Consider the following 19891-nt stretch of genomic DNA (forward strand, 5'->3'; position numbering starts at 1 on the left):
ATCATTGACATGATGGGCCGAAAGGCCTGTACCTGCATTGTATTCTATGTTCTTACCTCCATGGTTAGCATGGACTTGCTGGGCCGAAGGGCCTCTTCCTGTGACGTGCAAGTCTACTCGAGCCATCACCAGAATAAAAGCTTGTCATGACCCAAAAACGATAGTTTTCAATCTTCAAAGCCAACACTGTTCATACACTTTTTTCAAAATAAGCAATTTATTTTTAAAAACACTTTATTGATAAATTATCACTTCTTTAAAAAAAACTCAGTCAAGTCCATTCTCGACCGACACAGACACAGATCAAATAATGACTCCATGATCTCCAAGGAGATTCAGCTTCGGAGTGGTCAACCAGCTGGGAAGTTAGCATTTTAATACATCACACTCTCCTCCCCCACTGAATCAAACTGATTATGTTGTACGTTGCATTGGACTGCCAGTCAGGTGTAGGACGTTCCTTGCTAACACCCACAACAACGCTAGATAAATTAGACCGAAGGGAAGGATTAGCAATTCCAAAGATAGATGCAAAAAGCTGGAGAAACTCAGCGGGTCAGGCAGCATCTCTGGAGTAACTCAGCGGGTCAGGCAGCATCTCTGGAGAAACTCTGCTGGTTCAAGCAGCATCTTTGGAGTAACTCTGCTGGGCAGGCAGCATCTCTGGAGAGAAGGAACGGGTGCCGTTGCGGGTCTCAACCCGAAACGTTACGCCTATCCTTCTCTCCAGAGACGCCGCCTGTCCCCGTCGAGTTACTCCAGCTTTTTTTGCGTCTATCTTCGGTTTAAACCATCCAGCATCTGCAGTTCCTTCCTTACCAATTCCAGTCAAGCCGAGACATACTGGGCACCCGATCACTAACTTTCCCACTTGCAGCATATATTGATCGCAGATACACGACAGGCCCACCACCGAATTCCCTGGCGACTGCTGGTGGTCCCGGGACCTCCTTCAATCCGGACAGAATTCCCGACAGCGCACACTTTGAAATCTCCGCTGGAAAACAAACCACCCCCCTCTCCCCGAAAATGTGACACCTAGCCCGGGGCGATCCCGACCTCATCCGGACTTCCGCAGCCGATGCGCAGGTGGAATATTTGGAATTTTTGGAAATCCCGGCCATTCCCGGCAGATCCGTTCTCAAAGCCGACGGATAATACGGCAAGGATCTGGCTCCAAGGAATACCGGAAAAAACAAAAATCGTTGGTGGACCATCCATTGAGTCCCATCCCAACTCGACTCTTGGGCCATTAGCATTGGATGAGCGGACAGATAAATCTTCCCATCTCTTTCCCTATCCTCTCCCCATCATCCCCCCCCCCACCCTCGATATTGTCCTGTCCTTTCTTTAAAATGACCGGGCTCCTTCCTCGTGGAAACTCCAGAATTTGGGAACTTCCCGGGAACACAATGAAACAGCAGCAGATGAAATATTCGGTGGGGGAAATCGGAATTCCGTTGTCGAGCCGAGCTTAATGGCTATCGATCACCACGGGTTTGTAATTATACCGTCTGCGGGCAAAAGAAAGAGAGAGAGAGAGTTAGATTATGCTTAAGAAGGAACTGCAGATGCTGGAAAAAAATCGAAGGTAGACAAAAATGCTGGAGAAACTCAGCGAGTGAGGCAGCATCTACGGAGCGAAGGAAATAGGTGACGTTTCGGGTCGAGACCCTTCTTCACACTGATGTGGGGGTGGGAAGAAGGAGGGAAGAGGCGGAGACAGTGGGCTGTGGGAGAGCTGGGAAGGGGAGGGGAAGGAGGGAGAAAGCAGGGCTACCTGAAATTGGAGAAGTCAATGTTCATACCGCTGGGGTGTAAACTACCCAAGTGAAATATGAGGAGCTGCTCCTCCAATTTGCGGTGGGACTCACTCTGGCCATGGAGGAGGCCCAGGACAGAAAGGTCGGATTGGGAATGGGAGGGGGAGTTGAAGAGCTGAGCCACCGGGAGATCAGGTTGGTTATTGTGAACTGAGCGGAGGTGTTGGGTGAAGCGATCGCCAAGCCTGCGCTTGGTCTCACCGATGTAGAGCAGCCGACACCTAGAGCAGCGGATGCAATAGATGAGGTTGGAGGAGGTGCAGGTGAACCTCTGCCTCACCTGGAGCGACTGCTTGGGTCCTTGGATGGAGTCGAGGGGGGAGGTAAAGCGACAGGTGTAGCATTTCCTGCGGTTGCGGGGGAATGTACCCGGGGAGGGGGTGGTTTGGGTGGGAAGGGACGAATTGACCAGGAGGTTACGGAGGGAGCGGTCTCTGCGGAAAATACCCTCGGACTACAGCCTGCGTTTACCTGTTCTCAGTCTGTAAGCCGCCCAGTTTGACGGTCCCATCTCGCCCCACGTACAACTGTAGCCCGCTGTCTGGAAGCAGAAGGAAAACAGAATCTAAAGGTCATGGAAAAGCAACAATAGACAGACTGAGACAGACTAAAGCCTTGTACAGGGTCTTGGTGAGACCACACCTGGAGTATTGCGTACAGTTTTGGTCTCCTAATCTGAGGAAAGACATTCTTGGCATAGAGGGAGTACAGAGAAGGTTCACCAGACTGATTCCTGGGATGGCAGGACTTTCATATGAAGAAACACTGGATAGACTCGGTTTGTACTCGCTAGAATTTAGAAGATTGAGGGAGGGATCTTATAGAAACTTACACAATTCTTAAGGGGTTGGACAGGCTAGATGCAGGAAGATTATTCCCGATGTTGGGGAAGTCCAGAACAAGGGGTCACAGTTTAAGGATAATGGGGAAATCTTTTAGGACCGAGATGAGAACTTTTTTTTTTTTTTTACACAGAGTGTGGTGAATCTGTGGAATTCTCTGCCACAGAAGGTAGTTGAGGCCTCAGTACATTGGCTATATTTAAGAGGGAGTTAGATGTGGCCCTTGTGGCTAAAGGGATCAGGGGGTATGGAGAGAAGAAGGCAGATACTGAGTTGGATGATCAGCCATGATCATATTGAATGGCGGTGCAGGTTCGAAGGGCCGATTGGCCTCTACTCCTGCACCTATTGTCTATGTTTCTAAAATCGCCTGTTTCCACGCCACTAGCCAAAACATTTTAGAGATACAGCGCAGAAACAGGCCCTTCGGCCCACCGGGTCCATGCTGACCAGCGAATCACCCCGTACACTAGCACTATCCTACACACACTGGGGACAATTTACAATTTACAATTTGCACAAACCAATCAAACTACAAACTTGGACGTCTTCGGAGTGCGGGAGGAAACCGGAGCACCCGGGGAAAAAGTCACGGAGCTCACCAGGAGAACGTGCAAACTCCGTACGGAGTCAGGATCGAGACAACCTCCGCAGACGGGTTACGGAAAGAGAGAAAAACGAGGGGTATAGGAATAAGTTTATGAATGAATTGGTTTATTGGCCAAGTGTATTCACATACAAGGAATTGGCCTTGGTGCTCCGCCCGCAAGTGACAACGTGACCTACAGTGACAGTCAAGGGCCTGTCCCACTGTGGCGACCTAATCCACGAGTTCTGAAGAGTTTGCCCTCGACTCGTACTCGCAGCATGGTCAACGCGAGGTCCTAGGAGGTCTTTGTAACTCTCCTTCATGCTCGAGAGTAGTCCCCGCGTACTCGAGGCCTCAGCTAGGTCGCGGCGTATTTTTCAACATGCTGAAAAATGCCCGCGAGTGAAAAAAGGTCGCCATGGAAAAAATCGATACTTTTTTACTCGTAGGTTTAATCGAAGTAGATGGTAGTTAGTCGTAGTAGTCGAAGGGAGAAGGCAGGAACGGGGTACTGATTGGGGATGATCAGCCATGATCACATTGAATGGCGGTGCTGGCTCGAAGGGCCGAATGGCCTACTCCTGCACCTATTGTCTATTGTCTCCAGAGATGTTGCCTGACCCGCTGAGTTACTCCAGCATTTTGTGACCATCTGCAATTCTTTCCTTCACAAGGAACTGCAGATGCTGGTTTACACAGAAGACAGACACACAAATGCTGGAATAGCTCAACAGGACAGGCAGCATCTCCGGATAGAAGACTCTTGTCTGAAGAAGGGTCTCGACCCAAAACCCGTTCCTTCTCTCCAGAGATGCTGCTGCCTGTCCCGCTGAGTCAGGTCAACATTTTGCGTTGATTCCTGTTTTACTTTGTATTATGGTGGGTGGGTGGTGGGTCAGCTTGTATTGTGGATGTGGTTCATTTTTGTAAATATTATTAATTTATGGTTGGAAAAAAGGGATGAATAGAAGCGCTCACCCTCAGCGCCGGTTGGTCGGCTGAAGTCCTGCTCACGTACGATCCGCTCCACGATGTCGCACGCGCTCACCCGCGTATCGTCCAGCCACGTGGGGCGGCTTTCCGCCTCCTCCTTCTTACGCCTAGAAACGCACAGAGCGGCCGTCAGAACCCTCGGATGAGGAGGGGGAGGGGGGGTGGTGCAGGGAGGGAGGGAGAGAGGAGAGGAGGGAGGCGGAGGGAGGGAGGGGGAGAGGGGGACACTACTTCTCTCTCTCTCTCTCTCTCTCTCTCTGTATCTCAGTTCAGGGGGAGGGAGATGGAGGGAGGGGGAGGGAGGGGGAGAGAGGGAGAGGGGGAGAGGGGGGAGAGGGGGAGAGAGGGAGAGGGGGAGAGAGAGAGGGGGAGAGAGAGGGAGGGGAGAGGGAGGAGGGGAGAGAGAGGGGAGGGGGGGAGGGGGAGGGAGGGGGGAGAGAGGGGGGGAGAGAGAGGGGGAGGGAGGGGGAGGGGGGGGAGGGGGGGGGGGGGGGAGGGGGGAGGGGGGGAGAGGGGGAGGGGAAGAGGGGGGAAGGGGGGGGGGGGAGGAGAGGAGGAGGGGGGGGGGGGGGGGGGGAGGGGGAGGGGGGAGGGGGGGAGGAGGGTGAGAGGGGGAGGGGACAGGGAGAGGGAGAGGGGGAGGGGGACACAGAGGGGGGAGGGGGAGGGGAGAGGGGGACAGACACACGCACTCGGAGGAGGGGGAGGGGGGGGGGAGGGGAGGGGGGGGGGGGGGGGGGGGAGGGGGGGGGGGGAGGGGGGGGGGGGGGGGGGGGGGGGGGGGGGGGAAGGGGGGGGGAGAGGGGGGGTAGAGAAAGGGGAAGGGGGAGGGAGAGGGAGAGGGAGAGGGAGAGGGAGGGGACACACACACACACACACACAGTGGAACACACACAGCGAACACACACACACAGTGGGCGGACACACACACACACACTTGTACAAAGTGAAAGTGAGAGACTTGCCCACAATAGGTTCCCCCTCTCCTCTAAACACCCCCTGCCCTCTCTGGACCGGGTTGGGGGTTGGGGAACACCACGGGATGGGAACAGCCTCTCACCTGGAGAGCCGCTCGGATCGGAAGGAGAGTTTGGGATGGGCCATGGCCGTGTCGGGGCTGGTCCCGTTCCCGTTCCCGTCGCGTAGGTCGGCGGTGCTGCCGATGCCGGAGGAGAGGCGGCTAACTCCAGACCCATCCCGCCGGTGAGCCGGCTCGAACCGGGAGCTGCACAGGGATCCCTCGGAACTGTAACCTGGCAGGGGAGGAGGAGGAGTGAAGAGAAGGTCAAATCCATCCCTCAATAACTCCCTGGTCCCTTCCCACCCAAACCACCCCCTCTCCTGGTACTTTCCCTTGCAACCGCAGGAAATGCTACACTTGTCGCTTTACCTCCCCACCTCCACTCCATCCAAGGACCCAAACAGTCTTTCCAGGTGAGGCAGAGGTTCACCTGCACCTCCTCCAACCTCATCTACTGCATCCGCTGCTCTAGGTGTCGGCTGCTCTACATCGGTGAGACCAAGCGCAGGCTCGGCGATCGCTTCGCCCAACACCTCCGCTCAGTTCACAATAACCAACCCGATCTCCCGGTGTCTCAGCACTTCATCTCACCCTCCCATTCCCAATCCGACCTCTCTGTCCTGGGCCTCCTCCATGGCCAGAGTGAGTCCCACCGTATATTGGAGGAGCAGCACCTCATATTTCACTTGGGTAGTTTACACCCCAGCGGTGTGAACATTGACTTCTCCAATTTCAGGTAGTCCCTGCTTTCTCCCTCCTTCCCCTCCCCTTCCCAGCTCTCCCACAGCCCACTGTCTCCGCCTCTTCCTTTCTTCTTCCCACCACCCCCCCCCAAATCAGTCTGAAGAAGGGTCTCGACCCGAAACGTCACCTATTCCTTCGCTCCATAGATGCTGCCTCACCTGCTGAGTTTCTCCAGCATTTTTGTCTACTTTCGATTTTTCCAGCATCTGCAGTTCTTTCTTAAACCTGGTCTATTCTATATGTTCCTTGATCTCCATCCACTTTGTTCTGTTTTCACACCGTACACTTCCTTATCTATTTACCTACCACTCCCCTGACTCTCAGTCAGAAGAAGGGTCTCGACCTGAAACGTTACCCATTCCTTCTCTCCAGAGATGCTGCCTCACCCGTTGAGTTACTCCAGCATTTTGTGTCTATCTTCAATTTAAACAGCATCTGCAGTTCTTTCCTACACATTCCAGGACAGTTTCTTACCGGCTGTTATAGGCAAAAGACAATAGGTGCAGTAGAGGCCATTCGCCCCTTCGAGCCAGCACCGCCATTCAATGTGATCATGGCTGATCATCCCCAATCAGTACCCCGTTCCTGCCTTCTCCCCATATCCCCTGACTCCTCTTTCTTTAAGAGCCCTATCTAGCTCTCTCTTGAAAGTATCCAGAGAACCGGCCTCCACCGCCCTCTGAGGCAGAGAATTCCACAGACTCACAACTCTCTGTGAGAAAAAAGTGTTTCCTCGTCTCCGTTCTAAATGGCTTACCCCTTATTCTTAAACTGTGTGTGGCCCCTGGCTCTGGACTCCCCCAATATCGGGAACATGTTTCCTGCCTCTAGCGTGTCCAAACCCTTAATAATCTTATACGTTTCAATAAGATCTGTGAAAAAAGTGTTTCCTCCTCTCCGTTCTAAGTGGCTCAGGTTTACATAGGTTTAAGGTGAAGGGGGGTGAGGGGGAGAAAGATTTAATAGGAATCCGAGGGGTGACTTTCCACATAGAGGGTGGTAGGTGTATGGAACGAGCTGCCGGAGGAGGTAGTTGAGGCAGGGACTATCCCAAACACTTGGACAGGTACATGGATAGGACAGGTTTGGAGGGATATGGGCCAGGTGGGGACTAGTGCAGCTGGGACATTGTTGGCCGGTCTGGGCAAGTTGGGCCGAAGGGCCTGTTTCTATGACTTCCACGTCGCCAAGGAAAACTCTCTCCCCATAATCCTGCACTCACCTGAGATTTTGGAGTGCTGGCTAGAGCCACTGGAATTGCGGGAATGCCTTTTCCGGGGATGCACCTTGTCAGGAGCGCAGTCACTGCCCTCGAGTGTTCTCGCTGTGTGGGGGGGGAAAAGGAACAAGTGATAAATATATACATAGAACAGGAGCTTGGAGCGATGAGGCGGGGTCTGCATCGAAACCTACCGAACAGTGAAAGGCCCGGATACAGTGGATGTGGAGAGGATAGGCAACATACAACAGGCAACAGGCAACAGGCAACAGGCAACAGGCAACAGACAACATACAACAGGCAACAGGCAACAGGCAACAGACAACAGACAACAGGCAACAGGCAACAGGCAACAGGCAACAGGCAACAGGCAACAGGCAACAGGCAACAGGCAACAGGCAACAGGCAACAGGCAACAGGCAACAGGTGCAGGAGGAGGCCATTCGGCCCTTCGAGCCAGCACCGCCAATCATTGTGATCAAGGCTGATCATCCCCAATCAGTACCCCGTTCCTGCCTTCTCCCCATATCCCCTGACTCCGCTATCCTTAAGAGCCCTATCTAGCTCTCCCTTGAAAGTATCCAGAGAACTGGCCTCCACCGCCCTCTGAGGCAGAGAATTCCACAGACTCACAACTCTCTGTGAGAAAAAGCGTTTCCTCATCTCCGTTCTAAATGGCTAACCCCTTATTTTTAAACTGTGTGGCCCCTGGTTCTGGACTCCCCCAAACATCGGGAACATGTTTCCTGCCTCTAGCGTGTCCAAACCCTTAATGAAAAAGCGTTTCCTTGCCTCCGTTCTAAATGGTTTACCCCTTATTCTTAAACTGTGTGGCCACTGGTTCTGGACTCCCCCAACATCGGAAACATGTTTCCTGCCTCTAGTGTGTCCAATCCCTTAATAATCTTATATGGTTCAATAAGATTCCCTCTCATCCTTCTAAACTCCAGAGTGTACAAGCCCAGCCGCTCCATTCACTCAGCATATGACAGTCCCGCCATCCCGGGAATTAACCTGGTGAACCTACGCTGCACCCCCTCAATAGCAAGAATGTCCTTCCTCAAATTAGGGGACCAAAACTGCACACAATACTCCAGGTGTGGTCTCACTAGGGCCCTGTACAACTGCCGGATGTTTCCCCTAGTGGGAGAGCCTCGGACCAGAGGGCGCAGCCTCAGAATTAAAGGACGTCCCTATGGAAAGGATTGCTTAAGAAAGAACTGCAGATGCTGGAAAAATCAAAGGTAGACAAAAATGCTGGAGGAACTCAGTGGGTGAGGCAGCATCTATGGAGCGAAGGAAATAGGCGACGTTTCAGGTCAAGACCCTTCTCAACTCTTCAGAGAGAGGTTGAGCTTCTTCAAAGTAGACACACCTTGAGCAGATTTCGCAGTGGAGTAGTCTGAAGGGTCTCGACCCGAATCGTCACCTATTCCTTCGCTCCATAGATGCTGCCACACCCGCTGAGTTTCTCCAGCATTTTTATCTACTTTTCTTTAGGAAGGAGAAGGAATTTATTGCATCAGAGGGTGGCGAATCTGTGGAATTCCCTACCACAGAGGGCAGTGGAGGCCAAGTCACTGGATGGATTTAAGAGAGAGTTAGATAGAGCTCTAGGGGCGAGTGGAATCAAGGGATATGGGGAGAAGGTTATTGGTAGGGGACGATCAGCCATGATCACAATGAAGGGCGGTGCTGGCTCGAAGGGCCGAATGGCCTCCTCCTGCACCTATTGTCTATTTTTCTTCCCCACAGCTATCAGGCTATTAAACTTGCCAACAAACGAACTCTGAACTATAACAGCCTATTGCACTTTATCTGTTTATTTATGAGTGTATATATATATATTCTATGGTATATGGACACACTGATCTGTTCTGTATTCATGCCTACAATATCCTGTTGTGCTGAAGCAAAGCAAGAATTTCATTGTCCTATCTGGGCCACATGACAATAAACTCACTGGAAGTGGACGTGGACTGGACTCGACTTGACTCGGACTTGTATCGTATCTAATCTGGATCCCTGGCGCTGAGAGGCAGCAAGAGATTGTCGGGCTGAATGGCCTCCACCTTCTCCTATGTTGTGGTGGCGCAGCGGTAGAGTCGCTGCCCTACAGAGCCGGAGTCCCGCGATCCATCCCGACCTCCTGCACGGGAGAACGCTCACCGTTCGCCGGGAGAAACCGGCCCTTGTGCTTCCAGGAATCCGGCCGATTCTGTCCCCTCTCCAGCTCCGCATCGTCCTTGCCGTCTCCCCCTTTGCAGTCCGGCTGCAGCGAGTTCCGATGTCCCAGGATCTCGATGGACTTGGCCGTGGAGTGAGGCCTGGAAGAGGGGGGGGGGGAGCACGAAACAGAAACAGGGGCCGGGATTAGTGCGGAGAAACTCATGATCACACTTACTACATTCACCAAGTTTGTTTTACAACATACGAGCAATTTGATTTCCCATCCAGTCAAAAGCAACTAGACACACAAAACACATTTGAACATAAACATCCACCACAGTGACTCCTCCACATTCCTCACTGTGATGGAAGGCAAACAAAAAATTTCAATCTCGTCCCTTCGATCGGGGGCCTCGAACCTTCCGTTGACGGGACGATCTTGAGCCCCGCAGCCGGCGGTCGGGCCACCTCGTCGGGGGGGCGATCAAACTCCCACATCAGGGGGGAATCTCAGCTCCCCCAAGCCGGGCGATCCGACCCCGGTTCGGGGCTGGTCGAACCTTGTGTGTCATTTGGAGCTTCCCGACATAGTTCTCTACCCGAGACTACAAGCTCATCGACGGTGGAATCCACAGGCCACGGTTGGAGCGTCGATCCCAGGCAAGGGACCGCAGGCTCCGATGGTAGATCAATACACAATAGGTGCAGGAGGAGGCCATTCGGCCCTTCCAGCCAGCACCGCCATTCATTGTGATCACGGCTGATCGTCCCCAATCAATAACCCGTGCCTGCCTTATCCCCATATCCCTTGACTCCACTAGCCCCTAGAGCTCTATCTAACTCTCTCTTAAATCCATCCAGTGACTTGGCCTCCACTGCCCTCTGTGGCAGGGAATTCCATAAATTCACAACTCTCTGGGGTGAAAAAGTTTTTTCTCACCTCAGTTTTAAATGACTTCCCCTTTATTCTAAGACTGTGTGGCCCCTGGTTCTGGACTCGCCCAACATTGGGAACATTTTTCCTGCATCCAGCTTGTCCAATCCTTTTATAAATTTATATGTTTCTATAAGAGCCCCCCCCTCATCCTTCTAAACTCCAGTGAATACAAGCCTAGCCTTTTCAATCTTTCCTCATATGACAGTCCCGCCATCCCAGGGATCAATCTCGTGAACCTACGCTGCACTGCCTCAATCACAAGGATGTCCTTCCTCAAATTAGGAGACCACAACTGTACACAATACTCCAGATGTGGTCTCACCAGAGCTCTGTACAACTGTATTTTATGTTAATTTACTTCACATGTTTAATTAATAATTTCATTTTATTTAATTCACGTTTAATCGATAATGTTTTATTCTTAATGTTTAATGTTTTATGTGTCACTCCGAACTGTCACTGTATGTCATGTTGTTACTTGCGGGTTGGAGCACCAAGGCAAATTCCTTGTATGTGAATTTTCTTGGCCAATATTCTTATTCATTTATTCATAGCCAGACCACTACTCCCAACGTCACGGTCCGTCACACTTACGTTTTGAAGCACGGATCGCCGGATAGAAGTTGCATGGAGATGGAAACCTGCGTAAGGAAAACAGAGGGCGGAACCGTGAGACATGGAAGCACAGACAATAGGTGCAGGAGTAGGCCATTCGGCCCTTCGAGCCAGCACCGCCATTCAATGTGATCATGGCTGATCATCCACAATCAGTACCCTGTTCCTGCCTACTCCCCATATCCCCTGACTCCGCTATCTTCAAGAGCCCGATCTAACCCTCTCTAGAGAGAGCTCGATAGGGCTGTTAGAGTCTGAAGAAGGGTCTCGACCCGAAACGTCACCTGTTCCTTTGCTCCACAGATGCTGCCTCACCTGCAGAGTTACTCCAGCATTTTTGTCCACCTCAACAGAGTGGAGACAGGGGATATGGGGAGAAAGAAACACTTTTCCCTCACAGAGCGTTGTGAGTCTGTGGAATTCTCTGCCTCAGAGGGCGGTGGAGGCCGGTTCTCTGGATGCTTTCAAGAGAGAGCTAGATCGGGCTCTTAAGGATAGCGGAGTCAGGGGATATGTGGAGAAGGCAGGAACGGGGTACTGATTGGGGATGATCAGCCGTGATCACATTGAATGGCGGTGCTGGCTCGAAGGGCCGAATGGCCTCCTGCTGCACCTGTTGCCAGATGGTGTCCCGTATTTGACCGCTACTAATCAGGTCGAGGGGACTGTAGGGTCGGCCCCCGCCTCACCCGTCCCGACGTAGTGCAGCCCGTGGAGTGCAGCAGCAGCAGCAGCAGCGCCTCGCCCGTGGCCCCGTCGGTCGGTCGGCAGCCCGGCCACCTGTCCGACCTTCCGACCTTCGCTGACCGCCAACACCACCTCCCCCCCTCCTTCTCGTGGCGCCCCCCCCCCCACTTTGGACCGGTCCCTGCCGACTACGCCAACATCGTACCTTGAGGATGGAGTTGTCCTGACGGGTGTGCTTGGTGTCGTAGCCCTCTAGGAGGCAGCAGCGAGCAGTGGAGCCACAGCCCGCAAACTCAGCCAGGTTCAGGTCTACAAAACCCAACTGGGGGGGGGGAGGGGGAGGAGGAGAGAGAGGGGGAGAGAGAGAGGGGGGGGGAGAGAGGGAGAGAGGGGGGAGAGAGGGAGAGAGGGAGGGGGGGGGAGAGAGGGAGGGGGGAGAGAGGGGGGGGAGAGAGAGGGAGAGGGAGGGGAGAGGGGGGGGAGAGGGGGGAGAGAGGGGGGAGGGAGGGGAGAGGGGGGGGGGAGAGAGAGGGAGAGAGGGAGGGGGAGAGAGAGGGGGAGAGAGAGGGGGAGAGAGGGGGAGAGAGGGAGGGGGAGGGGAGAGAGAGGGAGGGGGGAAGAGAGAGGGAGGGGGGCCACAAGAGAGAGGGAGGGGGGAAGAGAGGGAGGGGGGAAAGAGAGGGAGGGGGAAGAGAGGGAGGGGGAAGAGGGGGAGGGGGAAGAGAGAGGGAGAGATAGAGTGGAGAGAGGGGGTAGAACATGCAGTCAGCAGCAAAAAACACACAAAGACCTCCCTCCCCACCCTTCACCCCTCGAGCTTTGTCACCGCAACCCAGACCCATTGAACCAATCAACATCTCTGCCACGATCGTTTGATCTTTCAGCTTCTTTCCCCTGGTCAACTCAACATTTTCCTTGACCTTCGCTCCCTTTGAGCTCCCCTTTTCACACCTTGCCCTTTCATATCTCTAGACTCCCTCCCCGTCGCTGAATTCTCGGAAGAAAATGGCGTCTGTTATCGCAAATTGCCCGCTGTAGCCGAGGAAAGGATTTGTCCCCACGCGCTCCACGAACCAGAGCCGACTTCAAACTAAAGAGTTCTTAAAGAGGCAAACAAAGAGGGGATCTTATAGAAACACATAAAATTATAAAAGGACTGGACAAGCTAGATGCAGGAAAAATTTTCCCAATGTTGGGCGAGTCCAGAACCAGGGGCCACAGTCTTAGAATAAAGGGGAGGTCATTTAAGACTGAGGTGAGAAAAAACTTTTTCACCCCAGAGAGTTGTGAATTTGTGGAATTCCCTGCTACAGAGGGCAGTGGAGGCCATGTCACTGGATAGATTTAAGAGAGAGTTAGATAGAGCTCTAGGGGCTAGTGGAGTCAAGGGATATGGGGAGAAGGCAGGCACGGGTTATTGATTGGGGATGATCAGCCATGATCACAATGACTAGCCAAAGGGCCAAATGGCCTCTTCCTGCACCTATTTTTGTATGTTTCTATGAATAGATCGGGTAGATGCACAGAATCCCTTTCCCAGAAGTTGGGCCGAAGGGCCTGTTTCCACACTGTATCACCCTGTGACTCTAATAATAATTTAAAAAATCTAAATAAATTGTGTGTAAAATCATGAGAGGAATAGATCGGGCAGACGCACAGAGTCTCTTGCCCAGAGTAGGGGAATCAAGGACCAGAGGACACAGGTTCAAGGTGAAGGGAAAAAGATTTAATAGGAATCTGAGGGGTAACTTTTTCACACAGAGGGAGGTGGGTGTATGGAACAAGCTGCCAGAGGAGGTAGTTGAGGCTGGGACTATCCCAACGTTTAAGAAACAGTTGGACAGGTACATGGATAGGACAGGTTTGGAGGGATATGGACCAAGCGCAGGCAGGTGGGACTAGTGTAGCTGGGACATTGTTGGCCGGTATGGGCGAGTTGGGCCGAAGGGCCTGTTTCAATGCTGTATGACTGAGCTGAAAATGTATTGCCTCAACCCTGACAATGACCATCTTACCACTCGGCCCCCCCACCCACACACCTCCCCCTCCCCCCATTTCCCCCCCCTCCCCACCCCTTCCCCATGTCCAAGCAATGACACGGGAACTGAACACCTACCTTCAAGAACGACTTCCCGCCCTTCAGTTCCTGTTGGGAGAAGGCAGAAGAGGTGGTCAGGCCCTCTAGCTTGAGGTCGGAGGTCAATAGACAATAGGTGCAGGAGGAGGCCATTCGGCCCTTCGAGCCAGCACCGCCATTCAATGTGATCATGGCTGATCATCCCCAATCAGTACCCCGTTCCTGCCTTCTCCCCATATCCCCTGACTCCGCTATCTTTAAGAGCCCGATCTAGCTCTCTCTTGAAAGCATCCAGAGAACCGGCCCTCCACCGCCCTCTGAGGCAGAGAATTCCACAGACTCACCACTCTCTGTCTGAAAAAAGTGTTTCCTCATCTCCGTTCTAAATGGCTTACCCCTTATTCATAAACTGTGTGTGTGGCCCCTGGTTCTAGACTCCCCCAACATCGGGAACATGTTTCCTGCCTCTAGCGTGTCCAAACCCTTAATAATCTTATATCTCTCAATAAGATCCCCTCTCATCCTTCTAAACTCCAGAGTGTACAAGCCCAGCCGCTCCATTCTCTCAGCATATGACAGTCCCGCCATCCCGGGAATTAACCTTGTAAACCTACGCTGCACTTCCTCAATAGCAAGAATGTCCTTCCTCAAATTAGGGGACCAAAACTGCACACAATACTCCTAGTGTGGTCTCACTAGGGCCCTGTACAACTGCAGAAGGACCTCCTTGCTCCTATACTCAACTCCTCTTGTTATGAAGGCCAACAGGCCAAAACTGCACACAATACTCCAGGTGTGGTCTCACTAGGGCCCTGTACAACTGCAGAAGGGCCTCTTTGCTCCTATACTCAACTCCTCTTGTTATGAAGGCCAACAGGCCAAAACTGCACACAATACTCCAGGTGTGGTCTCACTAGGGTCCTGTACAACTGCAGAAGGGCCTCTTTGCTCCTATACTCCTCTTGTTATAGTCCCTCAATCCCATAATAAAAGGCGGGCCGGACCTGTCGGGGGATGGTAGGAGGTCGGAGGTCAGAGGTCAGAGTTCAGAGGTCGGAGGGGAGAAGACCGTATACTCAAACCCGGGTTATTTGGACATTTCCTCATTCGATCTAAATCCTTTCCCACCGCAGTCTTGCTCAATGACTTGGACGTCTCAAGACTTGGCAATTTGAGCAAGTCATTAGTTTACAAAGGAACCACACACACACACAGTCACTCACTCACTGTGACGTAGGAGACAGCTTTTGTTGAGCAATCTACAACAAACAGCGAAAACTCCAGCAACCACAAAGTTGACTTTTAGCCTCATAGTTTTAGGTCAAAAACTATTAAGTCAAACTATGACTTTAACGGAAACTTCATGGCCGTCTTTGCGGGACTGTCATATGCTGAGAGAATGGAGCAGCTGAGCTTGTATACTAAATGGATTTAGACGGAGGGATTCAAAAAAACATTAGCAAATTTGCAGATGACACAAAGCTGGGTGGCAGTGTGAACTGTGAGGAGGATGCTATGGGGATGCAGGGTGACTTGGACAGGTTGGGGGAGTGGGCAGATGCACGGCAGATGCAGTTTAATGTGGATAAATGTGAGGTTATCCACTTTGGTGGCATAAACAGGAAGCCAGATTATTATCTAAATGGTGTCAAGTTGAGAAAAAGGGGAAGTATAACGGTATCTGGGGGGTCCTTGTTCATCAGTCTATGAAAGTAAACATGCAGGTACAGTAGGCAGTGACGAAAGCAAATGGCATGTTGGCCTTTATAACAAGAGGAGTCTAAGAGCAAAGAGGTCCTTCTGCAGTTGTACAGGGCCCTAGTGAGACCACACCAGGAGTATTGTGTACAGTTTTGGTCCCCTAATTTGAGGAAGGACATTCTTGCTATTGAGGGAGTGCAGCCTAGGTTTACAAGGTTAATTCCCGGGATGGCGGGACTGTCATGTGCTGAGAGAATGGAGCGGCTGGGCTTGTACACTCTGGAGTTTAGAAGGATGAGAGGGAATCTTGTTGAAACATACAAGGTTATTACGGGATTGGACGCACTAGAGGCAGGAAACATGTTCCCGATGATGGGGGAGTCCAGAACCAGGGACCACACACAGTTTAAGAATAAGGGGTAAGCGATTTAGAACGGAGAGGAGGAAACACTTTTTCACACGGAGAGTTGTGAGTCTGTGGAATTCTCTGCCTCAGAGGGCGGTGGAGGCCGGTTCTCTGGATGCTTTCGAGAGAGAGCTAGATAGGGCTCTTAAAGATAGCGGAATCAGGGGATATGGGGAAAAGGCAGGAACTGTGGCCCCTGGTTCTGGGCTCCCCCAACATCGGGAACTTGTTTCCTGCCTCTAGCGTGTCCCTTAATAATCTTATATGTTTCAATGAGATACCCTCTCATCCTTCTAAACTCCACAACAGAGTGTACAAGCCCAGCCGCTCCATTCTCTCAGCAACAGTCCGGCCATCCCGGGAATTAACCCGGTGAACCTACGCTGTATGAAAAACTAAATAAATTTCCAAAATAAACTGTTTAGACAGACTAAAATTTAAAAAATAGACCAATAGACTGTAGGCCAAGGCTTCCATCAATGCAGCGCTCCCTACTGGTGAAATGTGACAACAGAGGTCAACAAAACGAAGATAGCCTGGATAGACTCGGCTTGTACTCGCTAGAATTTAGAAGATTGAGGGGGGGGATCTTATAGAAACTTACAAAATTCTTAAGGGGTTGGACAGGCTAGATGCAGGAAGATTGTTCCCGATGTTGGGGAAGTCCAGAACAAGGGGTCACACAGTTTAAGGATAAGGGGGAAATCTTTTAGGACCGAGATGAGAAAATCATTTTTTTTTCACCACACAGAGAGTGGTGAATCTGTGGAACTCTCTGCCACAGAAGGTAGTTGAGGCCACACAGTTCATTGGCTATATTTAAGAGGGAGTTAGATGTGGCCCTTGTGGCTAAAGGGATCAGGGGGTATGTAGAGAAGGCAGGGATGGGATACTGAGTTAGATGATCAGCCATGATCATATTGAATGGCGAATGGTGCAGGCTCGAAGGGCCGAATGGCCTACTCCTGCACCTATTGTCTATGTTAACTTGACACTAATACTTGAAGCAGGCGAGATTGACCGCACTCACCTTACGGACCGATACCCTGCAAACGCTTGCGTCTAGGACCCCAGTAACTGAGCTGGCACTCATTTTACACCTGAAGCAAGATTCCTTCTGCCACTGGACACAGTTGTCCAGAACCTCTTCACTGGGAGAGAGAAGAAAAAAAGTAAAAGAGACATTAGTTGACTTTAGAGATACAGCGCAGAAACAGGCCCTTCGGCCCACTGAGTCCGTGCCGACCAGCGATCCCCGCACACTGACACCACCCTACACACATACACACACGCCAGGGACAATTTACATTTATACCAAGCCAATTAACATACGAAACACCGCCTATTCCTTTGCTCCATAGATGCTGCCTCACCCGCTGAGTTTCTCCAGCATTTTTGTCCACTTTCGATTTAAACCATCGTCTGCAGTTCCTTCCTACACATTCCAGGACAGTTTCTTACCGACTGTTATAGACAATAGACAATAGGTGCAGGAGTCGGCCATTCGGCCCTTCGAGCCAGCACCGCCATTCAATGTGATCATGGCTGATCATCCACAATCAGTACCCCGTTCCTGCCTTCTCCCCATATCCCCTGATTCCCCAATCAGTTGTGAGTCTATGGAATTCTCTGCCACAGAAGGCAGTGGAGGCCAATTCTCTGGATACTTTCAAGAGAGTATTCACAGCAAAAGGATTTGAGTATAGGAGCAGGGGGAGGTTCTACTGCAGTTGTACAGGGTCTTGGTGAGACCACACCTGGAGTATTGCGTACAGTTTTTTGGTCTCCAAATCTGAGGAAGGACATTATTGCCATAGAGGGAGCAGAGAGAGGTTCACCAGACTGATTCCTGGGATGTCAGGACTGTCTTATGAAGAAAGACTGGATAGACTTGGTTTATACTCTCTAGAATTTAGGAGATTGAGAGGGGATCTTATAGAAACTTACCAAATTCTTAAGGGGTTGGACAGGCTAGATGCAGGAAGATTGTTCCCGATGTTGGGGAAGTCCAGGACAAGGGGTCACAGCTTAAGGATAAGGGGGATATCCTTTAAAACCGAGATGAGAAGAACATTTTTCACACAAAGAGTGGTGAATCTCTGGAACTCTCTGCCACAGAAGGTAGTCGAGGCCAGTTCATTGGCTATATTTAAGAGGGAGTTAGATGTGGCCCTTGTGGCTAAAGGGATCAGGGGGTATGGAGAGAAGGCAGGTACAGGATACTGAGTTGGATGATCAGCCATGATCATATTGAATGGCGGTGGAGGCTCGAAGGGCCGAATGGCCTCCTCCTGCACCTAATTTCTATGTTTCTATGTTAAGAGAGAGCTAGATAGGACTCTTAAAGTCAAGTCTAGTCAAGAGAGTTTATTGTCATGTGTCCCAGATAGGACAATGAAATTCTTGCTTGCTGCAGCACAACAGGATATAGTAGGCATGTATACAGAACAGATCAGTGTGTCCATATAGCAGAGACCATATATACACATAAATGAACAGATAAAGTGCAATAGGCTGTTATAGTTCAGAGTTTGTTTGATGTTGTGTTTAATAGTCTGATGGCTGTGGGGAAGAAGCTGTTCCTGAACCTGGATGTTGCAGATTTCGGAGATATGGAACAAGGTACTGATTGGGGATGATCAGCCATGATCACATTGAATGGCGGTGCTGGCTCAAAGGGCCGAATGGCCTACTCTTGCACCTATTGTCTAACCTCATTCTCCTGCCTTCTCCCCATAACCCCTGACACCCGTACTAATCAAGAACCTCCACCTTAAATCTATACATTGACTTGACCTCCAGAGCCGTCTGTAGCAATTCACACCACCCCTTTGACTAAATAAAATTCCTTCTCATCTGCTTTCTAAAATGTACGTCCTTTTATTCTGAGGCTGTGCCTCGAGGTCTGTGACTCTCTCACTAGTGGAAGAATATCTTCTGACGTCAGTGCAGGGTGTTGGCCTAAGACGTACTAAGTCGACCGGCCGGTCGGGGCAGCTTCGCACTGTAGCTGCTCCTCAGCAGACGTGCGCTTTCAACAATGTAATCATCATGTGTTCAACTCAAGGTGAGACATGTTCCTCTCTGACAGAGTTCAAGGAGGTCTGTGTGCCCAATTCATGCAGCACATGATGTCTCCACTAGGGGGAGACTCCAGTGTCAGGGGCCACCGCCTCAATTAAAAGGATGTACCTTTAGAAAGGAGACGAGGAAGAATGTTTCGGTCGATGTTGGTCAGTGAGGGCGCTGCGAGTCAGCTGCGTGTTAGTTATTTCAATTTTTTTTATTTTATTTTATTTTATTATTTTTTTTTTTTTTTAAACTGTGTCCAAATGTTTATTTTAGTGTTTCCCCGGTGTGTGTGTGGGGGGGTGGGGGGAGGGGGGAAGGGGAGGAACCGCTTTCGGTCACCTCCTCCACGAAGAGGCTATTTTTTCCATGTCTTCCCATGGATCGGTGCGGCCTTTCCTGGAGTCGGGCCCGGAGTTTCAACAGCGGGCGCAAAGTGGACTTTTCATCGTGGAGCGGGCAAGCCCTCGAGGCCGGTGGGGAGTGCTCCGATCACCGGCCCGCGGACTGTTACATCCTGAAGCCGCGGTCTCCGGTAAGAAAATGCCGAGTCGGGACCTCCAAGCGGAGTGTGTTCGACCGCCCCGACGTCGGAGTTTGGATCATCCGGCTGCTCGTAGCGGCGACTACGGAGGGTTCATTGCCCGACTGTCCGGATGGACCGACTGAACTGTGTTGCCTTCCATCACAGTGAAGAATTTTTTTTTTTTTTTTTTTTTTAAATAATTTCAAAAGACTTTACTCAATTGATAAATATATACAATTCCTGAACCATTCAAACCAACAAAATTCATCCGACATTTTCGGAGACTATACAAATTTTTTCAGTACAATTTTTTTACATTTGTCAAATTTCACCAAACAGTCCCCCACCCGTGCCACTCTGTGGCCCCTGTCCAAGTAATAAATATATACAATGTTTACACAGTGCGAAAATTCCATCTGACATTTTCGTCGGCTATAGAGATTGTTCAATACCGTTTATGTCTTTTAAGTTCC

General features: G+C 51.2%; 1 protein-coding gene across 2 annotated transcripts in view; it reads right to left on the reverse strand.

Annotated features, from left to right (window-relative positions):
• Positions 1–200: 200 nt before the first annotated feature.
• LOC129694203 (early estrogen-induced gene 1 protein-like) overlaps positions 201–19891 on the reverse strand; it is a 28571-nt gene continuing 8880 nt past the window's right edge. For both annotated transcript variants that reach the window (XM_055630920.1, XM_055630919.1), the window contains exons 3-12: positions 16854–16974; positions 13756–13785; positions 11845–11961; positions 10932–10978; positions 9401–9558; positions 7235–7336; positions 5308–5500; positions 4233–4354; positions 2295–2364; positions 201–1514 (exon numbers count right to left, since the gene is read on the reverse strand). In XM_055630920.1, the coding sequence (XP_055486895.1) occupies positions 1475–1514; positions 2295–2364; positions 4233–4354; positions 5308–5500; positions 7235–7336; positions 9401–9558; positions 10932–10978; positions 11845–11961; positions 13756–13785; positions 16854–16974 (1000 nt within the window). In that variant the 3' untranslated portion in view covers positions 201–1474. The remainder of the gene's footprint in view (positions 1515–2294; positions 2365–4232; positions 4355–5307; positions 5501–7234; positions 7337–9400; positions 9559–10931; positions 10979–11844; positions 11962–13755; positions 13786–16853; positions 16975–19891) is intronic.

The sequence above is a fragment of the Leucoraja erinacea genome, unplaced genomic scaffold (assembly GCF_028641065.1).
Source record: "Leucoraja erinacea ecotype New England unplaced genomic scaffold, Leri_hhj_1 Leri_57S, whole genome shotgun sequence".
NCBI lineage: Eukaryota > Metazoa > Chordata > Chondrichthyes > Rajiformes > Rajidae > Leucoraja > Leucoraja erinaceus.